The 21,230-nt window shown below is 47.5% G+C and overlaps 1 protein-coding gene across 3 annotated transcripts in view; it reads right to left on the bottom strand.

Moving 5' to 3' along the window:
* Positions 1–5,427: 5,427 nt before the first annotated feature.
* The window catches only part of LOC139276446 (alpha-1,2-mannosyltransferase ALG9-like), a 308,641-nt gene continuing 292,838 nt past the window's right edge, over positions 5,428–21,230 (bottom strand). For all 3 annotated transcript variants that reach the window (XM_070894450.1, XM_070894449.1, XM_070894452.1), the window contains one exon: positions 5,428–6,101. In XM_070894450.1, coding sequence (XP_070750551.1) covers positions 5,978–6,101 — 124 coding nt within the window. In that variant the 3' untranslated portion in view covers positions 5,428–5,977. The remainder of the gene's footprint in view (positions 6,102–21,230) is intronic.

Below are 21,230 nucleotides of genomic sequence, written 5' to 3'. Positions count from 1 at the left end.
AACATGTAGTTCGGGACCTGGATTATTAGGTCATTCATTGAAATACCTGTGAACACATCCCTTTTTGGCGTGGAAGCAAGTCATCCTCGCTTCGAGGGACTGCCTATGATGATGATATGACATTGCAGATTAAGTAATGCGATAAAGTTGATGTGTATGTGTGGATATATCCGTGAAAAGAAAGACTTGCATTTATATACCGGACGTCCCAAAGCGCTTTACAGCCAATGAAGTACTCAGTTGAAGTGTAGTCACTGTTGTAATGCAGGAAACGCAGCAGCCAATTTGCGCACAGCAAGCTCCCACAAACAACAATGTGATCATGACCGGATATTCTGCTTTAGATGTTGCTTACAGGATCAATACTGACCCAGGACACCGGGGATAATACAAAAGCAAAATACTGCGGGTGCTGGAATCTGAAATAAAAACAGAAAATGCTTGAAATACTCAGCGGGTCAGGCAGCATCTGTGGAGAGAGAAACAGAGTTAACGTTTCGGGTCGATGACCCTTCATCAAAACTGGCGAATGTTTGAAATGAACAGATTCTTAAGGAGCACTGAAAGGGAGAGGGGAAGAAAGAACAAAAGGGAAGGTCGGTGATAGGGTGGAAGACAGGAGAAATTAGAGAGACAAAAGGGATGATGGGCCGACTTGAGATGGTAATGGCAGAAGTTAGAAAAAGGTTAGTCTAGATAGGGTGTGAATGGTGCAATAATCAACAACTGCCATGGGAGACAGAAATAATGTTTTTTTCATAAGATCAGGATGCTGGGGGTTGTTTAAACAAAGGAGGATAGGGATCCAAATACGGGCAGAGGTTATGGTCTGAAATTGTTGAACTCTATGTTGCGTCCAGAAGGCTGTAAAGTGCCTAAACGAAAGGTGAGGTGCTGTTCCTCGAGCTTGTGTTGAGCTTCATTGGAACAGTGTAGGAGGCCAAGGACGGAGAGGTCAGAGTGGCAGTGGAGCGGGGAATTAAAGTGACAGGCGACCGGAAGCTCAGGGTCACACTTACAGACTGAACGGAGGTGCTCCGCAAAGCGGTCACCCAATCTACGTTCGGTCTCCCTATGTAGAGGAGACCACATCGTGAGCAGCGAATACACTATACTGAATTGAAAGAAGTACAAGTAAATCGCTGTTTCACCTGGAAGGAGTGTTTGGGGCCCTGGATAGTGGGAAGGGAGGGGGTAAAAGGGCAGGTGTTGCATCTCCTGCGCTTGCACGGGAAGGTGCCGTGGGAAGGGGAGGGGGTGCTGGGGGTGACTGCGGAACGGAGCAGGTTGTCGCAGAGGGAGTGGCCCCTTCAGAATGCTGATAGGGGAGGGGAGGGGAAGATGTGATTGGTGGTGGGATCACTCTGGAGGTGGTGGAAATGGCAGATGATGATTTGTTTAACGAGGAGGCTGGTGGGGTGAAAGGTGAGGACAAGGGGGAACTCTGTCGTGGTTCTGAGAGGGAGGAGAAGGGGTGAGAGGTGCGGGAAATAGAACTGACACGGTCGAGGGCCATGTTAACCACGGCGGAGGAGAATCCTCTGTTGAGGAAAAAGGAAGACATGTCAGAAGCACTAGTGTGAAAGGTGGAGTCATCAGAGCAGATGCGACGGAGACGGAGAAACTGGGAGAATGGAATGGAGTCCTTACAGGATGTGGGGTGGGAGGAAGTGTAGTCCAGGTAGCTGTGGGAGTCAGTGGGCTTATAGTGGTTACTGGCCGAAAGCCTATCCCCGGAGATGGAGACAGAGAAGTCGAGGAAGGGAAGAGTCGGAGATGGACCATGTGAAGGTGAGGGATGGGTGGAAATTGGATGCAAAGTGAATTAAATTTTCGGCACCAATACAGTCATCAATGTACCGGAAAAGAGATGAGGGAGGGGACCCGAGTAGGACTGGAACAATGAATGTTCCACATCCCACGAAAAGGCAGGCACAGCTAGGACCCGCGCGGGTTCCCATGGCAACACCTTTAATTTGGAGGAAGTGAGTGAAGTTAAAGGAGAAGTTGTTCAATGTGAGAACAAGTTCAGCCAGGTGGAGGAGGGTGGTGGGGGATTGGGCCTCTGCTCGAGGAGGAAGCGGAGCGCCCTCAGGCCATCCTGGTGGGGGATGGAAGTGTAGAGGGATTGGACGTCCATAGTGAAAAGGAGACGGTTGGGGCCGGGAAACTGGAAACTGTTAAATTGATGGAGGGCGTTGGAGGAGTCGTGGGAAGGGACTGGACAAGGGGAGAAAAATAGAGTTGAGATAGGAAAAAATAAGTTCCGTGGGGCAAGAACAGGCTGAAACGATGGGTCTACCGGGGCAGTCCTGTTTGTGGATCTTGGTAAGGAGGTAGAAGCGGGCTTCTATTACACCGGGGATATCTCTCCTGCTCTTCTTCAAAATAGTGCCATGGGATCTTTTACGTCCACCTGAGAGAGCAGACGGGTCCTCGGTTTATCGTCTCAGCCGAAAGATGGCACCTCTGACAGTGTAGCACTCCCTTAGTACTGCACGGGAGTGTCAACCTAGATTTGGTGCTCAGGTCTCTGGAGTGGGACTTGAACCCACAACCTTCTGACTCCGAGGCGAGGGTGCTACCCACTGAGTCACAGCTGACATGTGTGGATATTGTGGACGTGTAGATATATATGTCCTGCATTGTATTTTCATAAATTATGCAACATTTTACATCACAGTACTTGCAAGTAGATATCCTTTTATGCAAAATAAGTTTCAGGCAGAAACTGGATATACTCTTGTAACCAAATCTATAATTCATTCTTTCATCTAATACCACAATGGCTCACTTCTCACGTCACAGGGAGCTACATTTCCATGTTTGGATCCCGTGCGGTGAAGTGACCCTTGAAACTGTTTATTGCAGGAAAATCAGCAGAATTTAAATAACAAATTTGATTTCCTTCACAGACTTGACTTTTTCCCCTTAGTAGCGTCACGATATTTTTGTTTATCTTTTTTTTGGAATTTTTAAAGTTAATTATTTTGTAAATTTATTTTTTAAAAAAATGAAATGGAACAGTGGCTAAGGACTGGGAAATTCCACTCCCATAGTGCCGAGCCTTGAGCGGACCCCAAGCCCCATACCTCCCCGAGCCTCCCTAAGCCGCTACCTCACCCCGCCCCCCCCTCCCTAAGCCCCCTACCTCACCCCTCCCTGCTCCCCTGCCCCACCACTGCCGCTGAAACGCTTATTCCCGCGGCACTATTTTGAAGAAGAGCAGGGAAGTTATCCCCGGTGTCCCAGCCAGTATTTATCTGGTTATCACATTGCTGTGTGTGGGAGCTTGCTGTGCGCAAATTGGCTGCTGCGCTTCCTACATTGCAACAGTGGCTACGCTCCAAAAAGAAATGAATTGACTGGGACGTCCAAAGAGCTTTGATGCGGCCTGAAGTGATGAAAGGCACTATACAAATGCAAGTCTTTCTTTCACTTAGCACATCTGAGACAGCCCAACCCTGAATTATTCAACGCTTTGTTTAGGTTTCACGTTTCTTGGTTCGGATTTGCCAGTGTATTTGTCCGCTATCTATATTTTATGTAGTTGGTCTTCTTACACACTCAGCCATTTGCGATCGTTTGTTCTCTTGCAGATTCACGTGCTTCACCCTACTGGAGAATGGCAGAACTGCATCCAACATTGTTCACAGCGAGCACATGCATTCTGTGAAACCTTCGGCCAACAGCAGAAGGATAATCTAGGAAACTGGTGTGAGTTGTGATGGTGCAGTGTCATTTTCAACTGGGGTAAGCTTGAAGGGGAAGGGAAGTTCTCTCTCCCTCTCGCAGTTGGAACATTCTTGCCTGAATAAATTCCAACACAGCTGACAGGCTCCCTGAGCGAGACGGGCTGCTTAGTTGTAACCTCGGGGCAATTACTTTAGTGCACCCTATCCTCACAAGGAATTGGTCTTCGTTCCAAAGTTACTTCTCACAGAGCTGGCAAAGGGAGAGAAGATCTTTATCCGAAGGGGGGTTGGTTGAAATTGCCCCCAAATCATTTCACTCAAACTCAGAACGGCGGAGCGAGCAGACGTTTGGTGTTAAACTCCATCACTCAGAGCCCAGAAATGAAAGATCAGAATGCTATGGTGCTGCACTTCCCAGTCCCTCAGCATTGTTATAGATATAAATATTCTTCCATAAAATGAGCAAAATTCTATTTGCTGCACCCCCAGAATCACCTCATCCTTCTCGTGTTGGTTACGTGGTGGGACTGCCAAGCAACCATAAGCCCCCAGTTTTGAATTCCAGCCTCAAACCAACCTAAGAACATAAGAATTAGGAGCAGGAGTAGACCATTCGGCCCCTCGAGCCTGCTCCGCCATTCAATTAGATCATGGCTGATCTTCTACCTCAACTCCACTTTCCCACACTATCCCCATATCCCTTGGTTCCCTTAATATTCAAAAATCTATCGATCTCTGTCTTGAATATACTCAACGACTGAGCCTCCACAGCCCTCTGGGGTAGAGAATTCCAAAGATACACCACCCTCTGAGTGAAGAAGTTTCTCCTCAGCTCAGTCCTAAATGGCCGACCCCTTATTCTGAGACTGTGACCCTGGTTCTAGACTCCCCAGCCAGGGGAAACATCCTCCCTGCATCTACCCTGTCAAGCCCTGTAAGAATAAGAATTGTGTATGTTTCAATGAGATCACCTCATTCTTCTAAACTCTAGCGAATATAGGCCTAGTCTACTCAATCTCTCCTCATTGGACAATCCCCCCCATCCCAGAAATCAGTCTGGTGAACATACAACGGTAGCAAGTCATGACTGGGCAAAGCTGGATGCCAGCTCTGGCAAATGTTGGTCACTGGAACACTCCACAGCAGCGGATACCGAACCAGCCCTGCCAATATGAGCAGGTGATAGAGCAACAAGAACAACCGTCATTGAGATATGAGTGGCTCAGGCCTTTCACTCTCCCTTGCCCTTCATTCATTCATTGGCGAAATGAGAAAGACTTGCTTCCACGCCACAAAAGGATGAGTTCACAGGTGTTTCAATGATATTCCAAGTCCTCAACTACATAGTGTCGGGTGGAAGATGCCTGTGCGTGGATTTTTTTAACGTGTGGTGGCCGTTGCACACCAGTCACCACACGGGCTTGACAGAGCTAGGTCTTGGTCCAGTGGCAAGGATTAACCAAGACGACTGGAGACCAGCTCTGCTGCACGGACTTAGTGCGCACACATATTGCAGTGTGGGCTGGGCCCGTGCTGCCCCTGGGCGCTCGCCTCTTCTGGACCCCGAACTCGCGCCTCTCCTGGGCCCTGATCACGGCCCTCTACAATCTCTCGCCGCGACCTCGCACCGCTCCTGCTGTACCTGCCCGCGCTGCAGCCACTGACCTGGTATCTGGCAGCAGCGAAGACCTAAACAAATAGTGACCTCGGATGAAAAAAAAAATCTCAGAAATTTCAACGGGCCACAATATGATTTTATTTACATCGCAGTTTTTTTTTTAAACCGTTCGGCAGTAAAGGAAACGTGTAAACTTTGCTGCCCAGCTCACGGTGACAAGAGACTCCTACTGGCTGTTTTCACCTCTGCTGTGGCGATCTTCAGCATGGACTCCAGCTGCTGGTTTGGATAGAAGCAGATGGGAACGTATCATCTCTCCGGGCAAACACAGAGCGATGCACGGATTTGTTTATTGGTTATGTGGAATGCATTTTAAATATATCCTCTGTGGGTTACAGCAGATGGCTCACAGCCCTGCCCAACAGTCACGACAAATTCTCAGGGAACATCCGGAAAAGGGAACAACGCAGTCAGTACACACAACGGACTTTTCTTACATAATTACAGGACAGGCAAGAAATAGAAACAGCCATTCATGAACCGAGACGAGAGGGACGCAGAGAGGCACAATTCCAAAGAGCTGGGCCATCTCTGATTCTGACTGAAATTTCTTCCCCCACCCCCCACACCTTCCTTCCTGTCTCTCTCTTGCAGGTGCATTGTTCTAGCCTCCGCTCTTTTTCCGCGCTGGCTTCGGTCTCCTGGGTTTCAGAATGGTATAGTTTGCGTACACTGTGTGCTGCTCGGACAGGAAGGGAATGTAGAAAGCGCGGAAGAGCCTCGATGACCTGAGACAAAAGAAAAACCAAAACGAAATCAGTGCAATCTACGCAAATGTTAAAATGGTACAAAACGGCAGTAGCAATAATTAATAACCATTCATTCATTTATTCATAGGCAGTCCCTCGGGATCGAGGAAGACTTGCTTCCACTCTTAGCATGAGTTCTTAGGTGGCTGTACAGTCCAATACGAGAACCACAGTCCCTGTCACAGGTGGGACAGACAGTCGTTGAGGGAAGGGGAGGGTGGGACAGGTTTGCCACACGCTCCTTCTGCTGCCTGTGCTTGATTTCTGCATGCTCTCGGCGACGATACTCGAGGAGCTCAGTGCCCTCCTGAACGCACTTCCTCCACTTAGGGCGGTCTATGGCCAGGGACTCCCTACAATAATGATGACTGGTTACACTAAAAAGGGCTTGCATTTATATAGTGCCTTTCACGACCACCAGATGTCCCGAAACACGTTACAGCCAATGTAATGTAGGGAAATGCAACGCGTAGCAAGCTCCTGCAAACAGCACTGAGAAAATGACAAGTTTTTAAAAAAATGATGTCAGTTGAGGGACAAATATTGCCAAGGACAGTGCCCTGGGATCTTTCACATCTACCCGATAGGGCAGACGGGGCCTCGGTTTAACATCTCATCCGAAAGACAGCACCTCTGACAGTGCAGCACTCCCTCAGCACTGCACTGAAGCGTCAGCCTGGATTATGAGCTCATGACTCCATTCAGTAGTAAATAGAGGGCAGTAATTTTCAGTCCCAATGGTACAGGATGCTCATGTTAAATTGCAGGAAGTGCTCATTGCTATCCAACATTCCTGACCCCGCTTCGGTTAGTTGGTAAGTTAACTTTCTGGTGTAATGAGCTATCTAGCCCAGGAGAGGCTGACTTTCAAACTCTACTTTGTAATGTGTTAGTGGTTCTTAACTCGGACAATGGTGGGAATGCTACAATCGGCCTGGGTGCCTTCAACATCAGCTCCTGACTGTTGCCCAGTGACCTCTTCTGGGAAGTGTGCAGGTGTGGACATTGAGGGAGGCACACATAGGCGAACAATCTGCTGACTTTCACTATTGAGACCCGTACACCCGAGAACTGCCACTTTGATAAGGCACCAATGGGACCTTGCTCCATGCAAGAGAGAACACAGTCAGGAACGGAAGGAAGAAAATGGTCAGGAAGCCAGGCGGGGGCGGGGGGGGGGGTGGCGGGGGGAAGAGAAAATATAGAGATGACCACCCTATAATGGATTACATTGAATAGCAATGACTCTGGTGACGTAGGCAAGCATCAATGAAAGGAATGACAGAGATGGGAACATTCACAAATTTTGCAAGTTTGGAATGTGATTTTGAGGTTCAGAAATCCAGCCAGTGCTGGGATGGTAAGTAACTTGCATCGCAGTTGTTAAAAAGAAAGATGAATAGCAATGGAGCTGGATAAGGTCCACAATGCAACGTAGTTCTGAAAAGACTAATTCAATAGCTTCAAGGTCTCGCTTCATCAAAATTAAGTCTGCCCATCCGTGATGCCCAGTTAATCTAGTTTTGGTGGTGTTGATTTAGGGAGAATGTTGAATGGGACACTGGTAGATATATCCTCTCCCTTGTACAGCGTCGTGGCCATTTAAGCGAACCACTGTGACCAGCTGACGAGGCCTCAGGAAAAGCAGCACTCCTTTAGTAATGTGTCAAGTCTCCAGAGTTTGACCCCCACGGGGTCCTAGGTCAGAGGTGAACGTACTATCAAACGAGTCAAGCTGACATGTACCTTGGAGATAATATATGTCGGGGTTGGAAAAACTAAATTGTTTCTGCTGCAACAACTTTGATGTCTATCAGAAAAAAATTCAATTTGCGCATGAAAGCATTCTTTTGATATTGCTTGAAAATAAACAGATCTTTGATTCATTATTCGGCAGGGAGGTCCTAAATGAAAACTGTTCCATGATGCAGCCAAGAACATTGACAGGATTACAGTAATAAGCTTTGCATGATCAACTGGAGAACCAAGTGATGTTCTACATTCCCACATTGCCCTTTAACCTTGTAGTCCTGCACGTCGGGAATGCAAAGTGCGGAAGTGTAACCGTCCTCCCTAGAATCTGCAGGCTGCGGAACCCAAGCTTGGCAAGCACCTAACCACCTTCGCCCAATTTATCCTATTTTCATTTCTTTCGAGAAGGGGTGGTGGGGTGAATTTTAACTCCTGGGTGGAAAGCTGGTAGAGCTTTGTGGGACCCCCGCCCAGGAGCTACAGCGACAGGCCAGATCAGTGCCAGCTGTGGCTCAGTGGGCAGCACACTTGCCTCGGAGTCGGAAAGTTGTGGGTTCACGTCCCCATGGCAGGAACTTGGTGCACTGGAGGTGGTGTTGGACTTCTGTCATCGACTTCGGCCCTTGTTGACAGTAGGCTCCCCGAGGGATGGAAAATGGTCCACGTTGTCCAAGGCCTCGTCATGGATCTTGATAATCGGGGGGGGGGGGGCAGTTCTGTGTGGCGGGGGCGGCTTGGTGGAGGACCTTTGTCTTACGGATGTTTAGTGTAAGGCCCATACTCTTGTACGCTTCGGTGAAGGTGTTGATGCTAGTTCGGAGTTCGACCTCCGAGTGTGCGCAGACGCAAGCGTCGTCTGCGTACTGTAATTCAATGACAGAGGATGGGGTGACCTTGGATCTGGAGGCGAAAGAGGCTGGACAATTTCCCGTTTGTTCTGTAAATTAGCAGCTTATTGAGGGTGAAATGAAGCATTGCAGCAAGGAAGATTGAGAATAGCATTGCTGCGTTGGCACAGCCTTGCTTGACCCCGGTCTGCACGTGTACTGGGTCTGTGGTGGATCTGTTGGTCAGGATCACGGCTTGCATGGCTTCGTGAAGCAGGCGGAGGATGGTGACGAACTTTTGACGGCAGCCGAATTTGAGGAGAACACTACATGGTCCCTCGCAGTTGACAATGTTGAAGGCCTTTGTGAGGTTGTGAGGTCAAAGGCGGCCATGTAGAGGGGTTGGTGTTGCTCCCTGAATTTTTCTTGACTTTGTCACGTGGTGAAGATCATGTCCATTGTGCCCCTTAGTGGGCGAACTCTGGGAGCAGCTCTTCAGCCACTGGGAGAAGGCGATTGAGGAGGATTCTTGCGATAACTTTCCCTATGGTAGACAGCAGGGAAACTCCTCTGTAATTACCGCAATCGGGCTTGTCACCTTTCTTGAAGATGGTCACGATTACAGCATCTCTGAGATCCCCTGGCATGCTCTGCACCTTCCAAATAAGAGAAATGTATTCATGCCAGTAGTGCTTCTCCGCCATGTTTTAGTGCTTTGGCGGGGATTCCATCTGCTCCTGAGGCCCTGTTGTTGTTCAGCTGTCGGGTGGCCTTTTCAACCTCATGTCGGGCTGGGGTTGTGCTGAGATGGTGGCGGGTGGCATGCTGTGGGATGGATTTGCGGATACTTGTGTCGAAGACAAGTCTTGGTTAAGGAGATCTTCGAAGCGCTTCTTCCGAAGCGCTGCCTCGGTGTCCTTGATGAGTACCTCTCCGTTCTTGGCCCTCAGTAGGGTAGGACCTTGGGTGATTAGCGCAGTCAAGACCACCTACGGCCCAAAGAATCCTCGCATGTCGTGGTTGTCGGCTAGGTGCTGGATCTCCTGCGCTTTCTCCACCCACCACCGCGAGTTTTATGTTGGACCTCGGCCTTCAGATGTTTGCAGAGCTGCTTTCTTGCTCTCGAGTTGTCTTGCTGTTTCCAGTTCAAGAACGCCTTGCGCTTGCGGCTTATTAGCTCCTGGATCGCCTGGTCGTTCTCGTCGAATCAGTCTTGGTGTTTCCTGGTCGAGTGACCGAGTGCCTCTTCACAGGTGCTAATTATGGATGCCTTGAAGGCAGACCAGGCTGTGGACACTCTGCGTCTCTGGATCACCAGGAGTTGGCAGGTTGGTAGTGAGGTGCTGGCTGAATAGCGCTTTCTTAGCAGGGTCTATGAGTGCCCCGGCGTTGATTTTCCTGCGGCAGTGTTTCTGTTGCCTCCACTGTTTTGGGGCTACATTGATAGAAATGACAAAGCGGATTAGGCGGAGGTCCATCCAGCAGTCGTCAGCTCCTGTCATGGCATGGGTGATGCGCATGTCCTTGCGGTCCCTCACTCGGACGATGTAGTCTAGCAGGTGCCAGTGCTTGGAGTGAGGATGTTGCCATGAGGCCTTGTACTTGTCTCTCTGATGGAACAAGGTGTTGATTATGACAAGACCATGTTCTAAGCATTTCGTCAGGAGGAGGGTACCATTGGAGTTGGTTTTCCCGACCCCCCTCTCTGCCGATCACACCTCCCCAGAGGTCCGTGTCCTTTCCAACTCTGGCGTTAAAGTCACCAAGGAGGATCAGCTTGTCGCCTGTTGTGACTCGGGACAGGGATTCTTCAAGGTTGGAGTAGAATTCCTCTTTGGTCTCGTCTGCAGCTTCCAGTGTTGGAGCGTATGCATCGATGAACGTAGCACACTGGTTCCGGGCTAGGGCGAGCCGAAGGGTCATGAGGCATTCATTTATCCCGCAAGGGGAGTCTCGGAGACAGCCAACCAGCTCATTTTTAACGGCGAAGCCCACCCCAATGAGGCGGTGTTCTTCTTCTGGTTTACCTTTCCAGAAGAAGGTGTAGCCACCTTGTTCCTTGAACTGGCCTTCCCCTGCCCACCGAGTTTCGCTTTGGCCAGTGATTTCTACATCGAATCATCCGAGTTCCCGGGCAACGATGGCAGTGCGGCATTCTGGTCTGTCGCTGTTGAGGTTGTCCATAGGGGGTCCTGATGCTCCAGGACCCTTCATTTTAAAGGTGTGGAAGATGCCTGTGCGTGAATTCTTTTAACGTGTGGTGGCCGTTGCACACCAGCCACCACACGGGTTTAGCAGAGCGAGGTTTTGGTCCAGTGGCAAGGGGATCCAAGACGACTAGAGACCAGGCTCCGCTGCATGGGCCTAGTACACACTTCTAAAAATAGAAAGACTTCAATTTATATAGCGCCTTTCACGACCACCGCTTTACCGCCAATGAAGTACTTTTGGAGTTCTGACGAAGAGTCATCGACCCGAAATGTTAACTCTGCTTCCCTTCCACAAAGCTGCCTGACCTGCTGAGATTTTCAGCATGTGCAGTATTTTCCTTTTGGAGTGTAGTTACTGTTGTAATGTGGGAAACGCGACAGCCAATTTGCGCACAGCAAGCTCCCACAAGCAGCAATGTGATAATGACCAGATAATCTGTTTTTGTTATGTTGATTGAGAGATAATTATTGGCCACGACACTGGGGATAACTCCCCTGCTCTTCTTCGAAATAGTGCCATGGGATCTTTTACGTCCACTTGAGAGGGCAGACGGGTCCTTGGTTTAACGTCTCATTCAAAAGACGGCACCTCCGACAGTGCAGCGCTCCCTCAGCACTGCACTGGGAGTGTCAGACTAGATTTTTGTGCCCACAACCTTCTGACTCAGAAGCGAATGTGTTACCCACTGAGCCACAGTTGACACACTGCTCCCTTACCGCCTGCTTCTACCAGGAGTTTAATTTCTCGCTGTGCTCTTTCCAACCTTTTAACATCCTGTACTATGGGCCTCGACTTTATACCTAGGTTTGTCAATTTAAAGGCGGGGTGGGGGGGAATAAATCAGGTTTGGGAATGAACTTGTAGCAGTTAAGAAATGGGAAAATGTGCAAAAGGTGTTGAGCACTCAGAGTTAAAGAGAAAGTAATGGTTACATGGGAGTTCCGTTAGTTACATGCTGTAATTTAATTGAGGGGTTCATATAATGGCCTAAATCATCAGAGTGGAGTTGGAGCAATTTATACAGTCGCTTGAATTTACAATCAGTTGATTATAACCTGGAACTCACTTCTCCCATTTTGTTTGGTCGGTATGGGACACTGGTGGTCTGTTTCATGTGGGACTTGGCTGTCAGTGCACTTTATATGTAATCGAGTTTACAAAATGGGCTTTGTGATAACAAAAGTTATTTAATGAGTTTTGTTAATACAGCACAGATCTGCCGCACTCTGTATACGTTATAAAGGAAATGTTCAGTGATTGTGACAATCTCACAGCACTTAATTGCTTGATGTCGAAACTACAGAAGATTCATTAAACTTTTCATGATGAATCATGTTTGAGCTTTGGAAATGATAAAACACACAATAGATGGCCCATGTCTACAGTTCATCACTTGGTTTCTCCACAGTCAAAGTAAAAAAGCAAATTAGTGCAGGATCATTAAACCAAGGGATTAACGCACTGAAAGAATGAATTATGGCTCTTGATGGGCTGCAAATTACAACCATTGCTCCAGGCACCAAACCGACTCTTACACACAAAAACGGACTTTTTCCACTAGACTCAACTTTCGCTTTCAAAGTAGAACGAGCAACGCTTAAACTTCTCTTTAACATAAAAGTCCAGATTCTACCTCTTACAGATCATAACCCGAAATATACCCAATTATTATCGTATCATTAATATTAGTGAAATCTGATCCCACATTAAAACATTAAGAGCAGACGCCACATAAAACAAAAGCAAAATAAAAACAGGGAATGCTGGAGATGTAAGACCGAGGGGTGACCCGATTGAAGGCAAAACCCCAACTTTGAAGTAAGACTATAGACGACTGAAAATCACAAACACATACACGCAGGCACACACGCACAGAGACACACGCACAGACACATACACGCAGACACACACGCACAGAGACACACACACACACACACACACACGCGCACAGAGACACATGCACAGAGACACACGCAGACACACACGCACAGAGACACATACACGCAGACACACACGCAGAGACACACACACACGCAGACACACGTGCACAGAGACACACGCACAGAGACATACACAGACAGACACACACACGCAGACACACACGCAGAGACATACACACACACGCAGACACACACACACAGAGACACATGCACAGAGACACACGCAGACACACGCACAGAGACACACGCACAGAGACATACACACACACGCAGACACACACACACACAGACACATGCACAGAGACACACGCACAGAGACACACACACACGCAGACACACACACACACACAGACACATGCACAGAGACACACGCAGACACACACACACAGAGACACATGTACAGAGACACACGTAGACACACACGCACAGAGACACAGGCACAGAGGCATACACAGACAGACACACACACAGAATTAGAGGCTAATGTTCTATTTTTGAAAAATGGATGAAATGTCTTTGTTTTTGGTGTCGAGATTATTTGATTGCTAACAAAATTCCTGGAATGTATGCTTTTGAAATGTGCAATTGCTGAGATCTGGACTTTATTAGCGGCAATGAAAGATAGCAGAGAATGGCGATGCCCTGCCATAATGATCCTGCAACACTTCTCAAACAGCGAATGCGTCAATTAACGGATATAAAATTCAGGGATAATCCATCGTGGAGTGCACAGTTGTCGTGTGAAATGACATTTCACTGAGCAGCCCCCGGCAATCCCGATGGCCTCTATAATGGAGCGTCACAAACATATTTTTGGTGGGAATGCCCCTCGAATGGGAAGAGAAGGCAACCGTGAGAATGTGTGATGAGAGATGGTCAACCATTACATGGATCTGGGAGCAAGGAAGAAAGAAATAACACTGCTTAATTAACAACACATTGCATTGCTTAACTACAACAACAACTTGTATTTATATAGCATCTTTAACGCAATGAAACCTCCCAAGGCGCTTCACAGGAGTATTATGAGACAAAAAGAAAATGACACTGAGCAGCATAAGGAAGAATTCGGGCAGGTGACCAAAAGCTGGGTCAAAGAGGTAGGTTTTAAGAGGCGTCTTGATGGAGGAAGGAGAGGTTTAGGGAGGGAATTCCAGAGCTTAGAGCCCAGACAGCTGAAGGCACGGCCACTAAAGTTTGAGCGATTACAATCAGGGATGCTCAAGAGGGCAGAATTAGAGGAGTGCAGACATCTCGGGGTGGGGGGGGGGGGGGGGCTGGAGAAGATTACAGAGATAGGGAGAGGCGAGGCCATGGAGGGATTTGAAAACAAGGATGAGAATTTTGAAATTGAGACGTTGCTTAACCGGGAGCCAATGTAGGTCAGCGAGCACAGGGGAGATGGGTGAGCGGGACTCGGTGCGAGCTAGGACACGGAATTCTGCCCTCTTGAGCATCCCTGATTATAATCGCTCAACCATTGGTGGCCATGCCTTCTGTTGCCAGGCCCTAAGCTCTGGAACTCCCTGCCTAAACCTCTCCCGCCTCTCTTTCCTTCTTCAAGATGCTCCTTAAAACCTACCTCTTTGACCAAGCTTTTGGTCACCTGCGTTAATTTCTACTTATGCGGCTCGGTGTCAAAGTTTTAATCTCATAACACTCCTGTGAAGCGCCATGGAACGTTTCACTATGTTAAAGGTGCTATATAAATATAAATTGTTGTTGTATATTTGCCATTAAAGCATCTCAACAGTATTTCTAAATCATTTTGTGCTCATCCACTTTGGGAAGGGTGGGAATTGTCAGAGCAGTTGCTAAATGCGGAGCCACAGCCTATTCGCGTTTTCCGCTGACATTACACTAACTTTGATTCACGTCACAGAAATGAAGGAAGTCCGAGATGTCGGGCCCGTTGTTATTCAGCGGAAGAAATATCCTGGTTACAGCCACAATTTTAAATTGGGATCGAATTGGCGATGAGTGCCTCAGTACTTTTCCACAAGGAGAAAGACTGGAGCTGTCAACAGCAGGAGACTGAATTATGGGCATAAATAGTGACAACGAAAGCAAAGCCATTAAAGTAAATGGAGCTGCGATTACTTTCAAGAGTGAGATACTTCAAAATCGGCAACATTCTGAAAGTAGAATCAGTGTCTCATTCCAAATGAGTAAGGGTTGTTGAAAAGCAAGGGTTGAGTCTGTATTAGTCAGCCGTGGCTCAGTGGACAGCACTCTCGCCTCTGAGTCAGAAGGTTGTGGGTTTGGGTCCCACTCCAGAGAACAAAAATCTAGGCTGACACTCCAGTGCAGTACTGAAGGAGTGCTACACTGTCGGAGGTGCCATCTTTCGGATGCGATGTTAAACCGAGACCCCCGTCTGGTTGTAAAATATCCCATGGCACAATTTTGAAGAAGGGCAGGGGAATATTTATCCCTCACTCAACATCACAAAAATACCCCAGATGTAATCACAATGCTGTTTCTGGGAGCTTGCTGTGCGCAAGTTGGCTGCTGCGTTTCCAACATTACAACAGTGACTACATTTCAAAAATACTTCATTAGCTGTAAAGCGTTTTGGGACGACCTGAGGTCGTGAAAAATGCTATATAAATGCAAGTCGTTCTTTCTTTATTAATAAATCTGCTTTTATAAAGAAACTATACACAAGATTCAAGCTGTGCCGGTCGGATCTTTCAGGTTCCCAATATATTACACAGTTGGTCTGCGTGCAAAGAGCAGGCGGCAGGATCACTGGTCTATTTTGGGCTCCAAATGTTGTGGGGATCTGGAACTCACTGCCTGGAAGAGTGGTGGATGCAGAAACCCTCACCACATTTAAAAGATGGTTGGATGGGTTACGGACCTAGAGCTGGTAGTTGGGATTAGACTGGATAACCTCTTGTTGGCCGGCACAGATAGGATGGTAAGTACTGCAGGGAATCGAATGCGGCCAGGGTGATCTCCTGGACTAGTTTCGATCGCTTGGATGGGTCAGAGAGAAATTTTCCCTGATTTTTTTCCCCCAATTAGCCTGGGTTTTTAATCTGTTTTTTGCCTCTCCCAGGAGATCACATGGCTCTGGTTGGGTTGGAGTGTAGAATGTTTCAGTGTAAGGGGTGTCGCAGTTGTGCGGGGCGGACTGGTTGGGCCGGGTGCTCTTTACCTTTCCGCCATTGTTCATTGGTTTATATGTAATCTTCAGGGCTGCTGACCGAGGGCCGTGCGGCTCTTTGTCGGCCGACGTGGACACGATGGGCCAAAATGGCCTCCTTCTGCGCTGTAAATTTCTATGTTTCTAAATGTTGTTCCTCCCATCAGGAGAGGTCTATGCGTGCAGTCAGGAAAGTCCACGTTAAAAAGACTCTTTATGAAGAGTCCCAGAAGGTTCAGCAGATGGCCAAGAACATCTTTTAACATGCACTCAAGTAATGCTCCGCTTGGTGACTGTGGAAAGCCCGAGCGAGTGGGGCAGCCTTCCCAAGAGGGCCTCCTACCGCTTGGCTTTCGCACATTCTGGAACCACATCAGGCCCCACCCCCAAGCCACCACTTCCACGCGGCAGGAACTGCTTCATATCGACGTAAAAGTGGCAGTATAACTGCAGTCTGACTCGCCGGACTCGAGCACGTGGCAGTACTGTTGGGAGTCCTGCATCGTTGGCAAAGAGATTTGGGGAGGAAATTCCAGAGCTTCGGGCCTAGGCAACAACATGTATTTATATAGCGCCTTTAACACAGTGAAACGTCCCAAGGCGCTCCACAGGAGCATTGTGAGACAAAACATCTGACACAGAGCCGCACAAGTGAAAATAAGGACAGGTGACCAAAAGCTGGGTCAAAGAGGTATGTTTTAAGGAGCATCTTGAAGTAGGAAAAAGAGGTGGAGAGGTTTAGGGAGGGAATTCCAGAGCTTGGGGCCTAGGCAACAAAAGACACGGCCACCAATGGTTGAGCGATTATAATCAGGGATGCTCAAGAGGGCAGAATTAGAGGAGCGTAGACATCTTGGGGAGGGGGGGGAGGGGATTCTAGAGGTGATTACAGAGATAGGGAGGGGCGAGGCCATGGAGGGACTTGAAAATAAGGATGAGACAGCTGAAGGCACGGCCGCCAATGGTGGGCCGAAGGACGTGAGGAATGCACATGAGGCCAGAGTTGGAGGAGCGCAGAGTTGTCGGAGGGTGAAGGAGATTGCAGAGTAATGGAGGGACGAGGAGTTGAGCATGAGCATGAGGCAGGGTGCAGCAGTCCCAGAACATTCGTAAAGCAACATTACCAATACGTTGGACATTACATCGGTGTACAAGGTACACGCCCATTTTCTCTGAAGATGTAAGACAAGGGTCAAAGCTAAATAATGGGATTTACACTCTCTTGCCCTACACAAAAAAGACGAGTTAGAATTTCAAATCACTTGGACAACAGTCAACATTTGGAAAATGGTTTTATTTTGAAGAGGCCTGCAGCATTTTGGACTATTAGGAAAATTGAGTGAAGCCTGCCTTTAGAGACCACATCACGTCAGTCTTAACAGTAAATTAATGATTTACATTTGAATCTATATTAGACATCTTTATTACAGTCCCAGAGGTGGTTATTAAAATGAGATTCTCACTAACAACCTTGCAACAATACCAGTCAAGGCGATTAGGCCCCGAAACCAACAGCACCTGATTATATTAATCACCTTTTTGTGTAAAAGCCTGCATGTTATCCCCTAATCCAAAGTCACATGAGATTTAAATGCTGGAGGTAATGAGTATAAATGAGAACTTATATGCGAGCAGTGTATTCAGTTTTTTTTGGGGGGGAGGGGGTGAGGGGGTGAGGAGAGAGAAGGCAAGCCAATGATGCACTGAATGATACCTTGAGACTGCAAAATATATCAAAAAATCACTGGGTTCATGAAAAGTATTCCTCACAGCTAGTGCCATTACCTCATTATGCGGCATATTAAAAGGATTTTTGTACAGATTATAACAGCAGCCTGACAAATGGAAAGGCAATCATTTTGAAGGTTTTGCTGGAGGATGCAAGTTAACTGCCATGGCAGAGTAAAAGAGGATATACGTACGTACAACTGGGAGCTGATACAGTGTAAACTTTTAATTTAAGACTAATGGCGTCCCTATACTCATAGCATAGATCCCATCATTCTGTTTCAACTGGGGCTTTACATGCATAGGCAGTGTAGTTAACATAAATGTTTAGCTTATTGTATCTTGAAACGTTCTCCTTCCTGCGGGTAGATTTACTGATTTATTATGACTGGACAGTATTAGATCAAGGTAGCGTGTATAGTCTATTCTTTCACTGCCTTCTCATCACTACAGTACTGGAACACAGCCAAGACTTAACTTCAGCCACTGACGCAAGTATCTCCAACTAGTGCAATCTTGTATTCGAGACATTTTGTCAGAAAAAGCTTACAACATTCTGCCACGATAGTAACAATGAGAATTAAAAAGGGCTGTGTGATGGATGATCAGTTTTAGCGATTCCAATTTATTCCTCCTGGTGTGCTGACAATAACGTCGCCAATTCTGGTCGGACATGTTCCTGGAGGTTTCATCACATGACCGCCTGGCTCCAGAGTGTCAGCTGTGGCTCAGTGGACAGCACCCTCGCCTCTCAGTCAGGAGGTTGTGGGTTCAAGTCCCGCTCATGGGACTTGAGCACAAAAAAATCTAGGCTGACACTCCAGTGCAGCGCTGAGGGAGTGCTGCACTGTCGGAGGTGCCATCTTTTGGATGAGACGTTAAACCGAGGCCCCGTCTGCTCTTTCAAGTGGACATTAAAAAAATCCCATGGCACTATTTTGAAGAAGAGCAGGGGAGTTATCCCCGGTGTCCTGGCCAATATTTATTCCTCAATCAACATAACAAAAAAAACAGATTATTTGGTCATTATCACATTGCTGTTTGTGGGAGCTTGTTGTGCGCAACTTGGCTGCCGGGTTTCCTACATTACAGCAGTGTCTGCATTCCAAAAGGACTTCATTGGCTGTAAAGCACTTTGAGACGTCTGGTGGTCATGAAAGGCGCTATATAAATGCAAGTCTTTCTTTTCTTGGTGCTGACATTGGGTAACTGAAACGGTAAAGTGCTCCACTCCTCAACACTAACTTTCTCATCTTCACTGGCACCAAAATTCACCGAGCATTTACAAAAAAAAAAACTTTTTTTACAGAAATATATCAGAATAAAAGTGAGCTTCCAGAATGGAACGTTCCTAATGCATCATTATTTTCCTACTTTGTGCAACCAATATAACATCTACAAATTAATACAAGACCTTGACGTGCAAAAAGCTAACTTCATAATCAGTCGCAGGGCTAGTGTGAGGGTTTTCAGCGAATCCCAGGGGCCGGCCAGGGCTGACTAATCAAATCAAGGCGGCAGATTGATTCAACCTGCTGCTGTACAGAACGGCAAATTATTCAACACTTCATGAATCTTCAATGATCCTCAAGTAAAACAACTTCCCAAGCTTTAAAGAACACACAGCTGAGCTAGAAAGATTAGTCAGTAATGAATAGGTCGAGGTGGGGGGGGGGGGGGGGGGTAATGTTGCAGTTGGTACATTTGTCCATCTGTTGGTTTCTTAAGATGCAGTGGGAACTCCATTTCCTCAGCACCTCCCGAGGCCCCTCACTGTGGTCATCGACACTTAAAGATCCGAGTTTAACTGCTCTTTTTTCTGCTAGCATTCAGACTCCGCTCTATTGCTATATAAAGAATGTTTCTAAACATATAGCTTCGTTGACAGGTGTAAGGATTCTTCCTATTGACCTGACACTGTCCATTGTCAGTTTTAACACTGTATCTGAAGTGATGCCAAACAGCTTGAGTATTGAACAAAAATGGGAATGTAGGCTAACCTCACAGTGGTGAGTACCACATTGGCATCGATTTGCTGGTTTTGTTCTTTACTTCCTCTCGGTTTCTACCCAGCCTCCTCTCCTGAGGTCACATGGTTCCAGAGGTACGAGTAGAGCTCGTCGCCAAAGTAACTTTTCTATAGGTGTCAGTCGTGGCTCAGTGGGCAGCACAGTCGCCTTGGAGTCGTGAAGATTGTGGGTTCAAGTCCTACTCCTACTGGCAAGGACTGCATAATATAGCGCCTTTCATACCTCAGGATGTCCCACAGCGCGTTATAGCCAATGAAGCGATGAGGGAATAAAGGGTTATGGGGAGCAGGCAGGGAAGTGGAGCTGAGTCCATGATCAGATCAGCCATGATCTTATTAAATGGCAGAGCAGACTCGAGGGGCCAAATCTCCTGCTCCTATTTCTTATGAAGTAATTTTGATGCCAGTGAATATGAGAAAGTTAGTGTTGAGGAATGGAGCACTTTATTGCTTCAGTTACCCAATGTCAGCACCAAAAAAAAGAAAGACTTGCACCAACGTCAGTGTTCTCGACCAGGCCAACATCCCCAGCATTGAAGCACTGACCACACTCGACCAGCTCCGTTGGGTGGGCCACATTGTCTACATGCCCAACACAAGGCTCCCAAAGCGAGTGCTCTACTCGGAACTCCTACACGACAAGCAAGCCCCAGGTGGGCAGAAGAAACATCTCAAGGACCACCTCAAAGCCTCCCTGATAAAGTGCAACATCCCCACCGACACCTGGGAGTCCCTGGCCAAAGACCACCCTAAGTGGAGGAAGTGCATCCGGGAGGGCGCTGAGCACCTCAAGTCTCGTCGCCGAGAGCATGCAGAAAGCAAGTGCAGGCAGCGGAAGGAGCGTGCGTCAAACCAGGCTCCCCACCCACCCTTTCCTCCAACCACTGTGACACAGACTGTAATTCCTGTATTGGACTGTACAGTCACCTGAGAACTCACTTTTAGAGTGGAAGCAAGTCTTCCTCGATTTTGAGAGACTGCCCGTGATGATGAAATGGCGGAGCAGTCTCGAGGGGTCAAATGGCCTGCTCCTACTCCTATTTCTCATGTTCTTGTGAAGTACTTTTATAATCAATGTTGCACTGTAGGAAATGTAACAACCAATTTGTGAACAGCAAGCTCCCACAAACAGCAAAGTGATAATGACCAGATAATCTGTATTTTTTTTAGTAATACTGTTCAAGGGATAAATATTGGATAGGACACCGGAGAGAACTCCTCTGCTGAGCAAAAAGAATATGGGACTGCATTTCCTTTTAGTCTCATGTATCAGAGTTTAGTAGTTTAATAGCATTCACTCTGTTATGACTTGTTCACTTGAGCACAAAAATCTAAGCTGACACTCGCAGTGCTGAGGGAGTGATGCGCTGTTGGAGGTGCCGTCTTTTGGATGAGACGTTAAACCGAGGCCCTGTCTGCTCTCTCAAATGGACATTAAGAGATCCCATGGCACTATTTGGAAGAAGAGCA

Source organism: Pristiophorus japonicus, chromosome 11, assembly GCF_044704955.1.
Source record: "Pristiophorus japonicus isolate sPriJap1 chromosome 11, sPriJap1.hap1, whole genome shotgun sequence".
Lineage (NCBI taxonomy): Eukaryota > Metazoa > Chordata > Chondrichthyes > Pristiophoridae > Pristiophorus > Pristiophorus japonicus.
The sequence above is the reverse complement of the archived record's forward strand: the minus strand, read 5'-3'. Positions and strand labels throughout refer to the sequence as shown.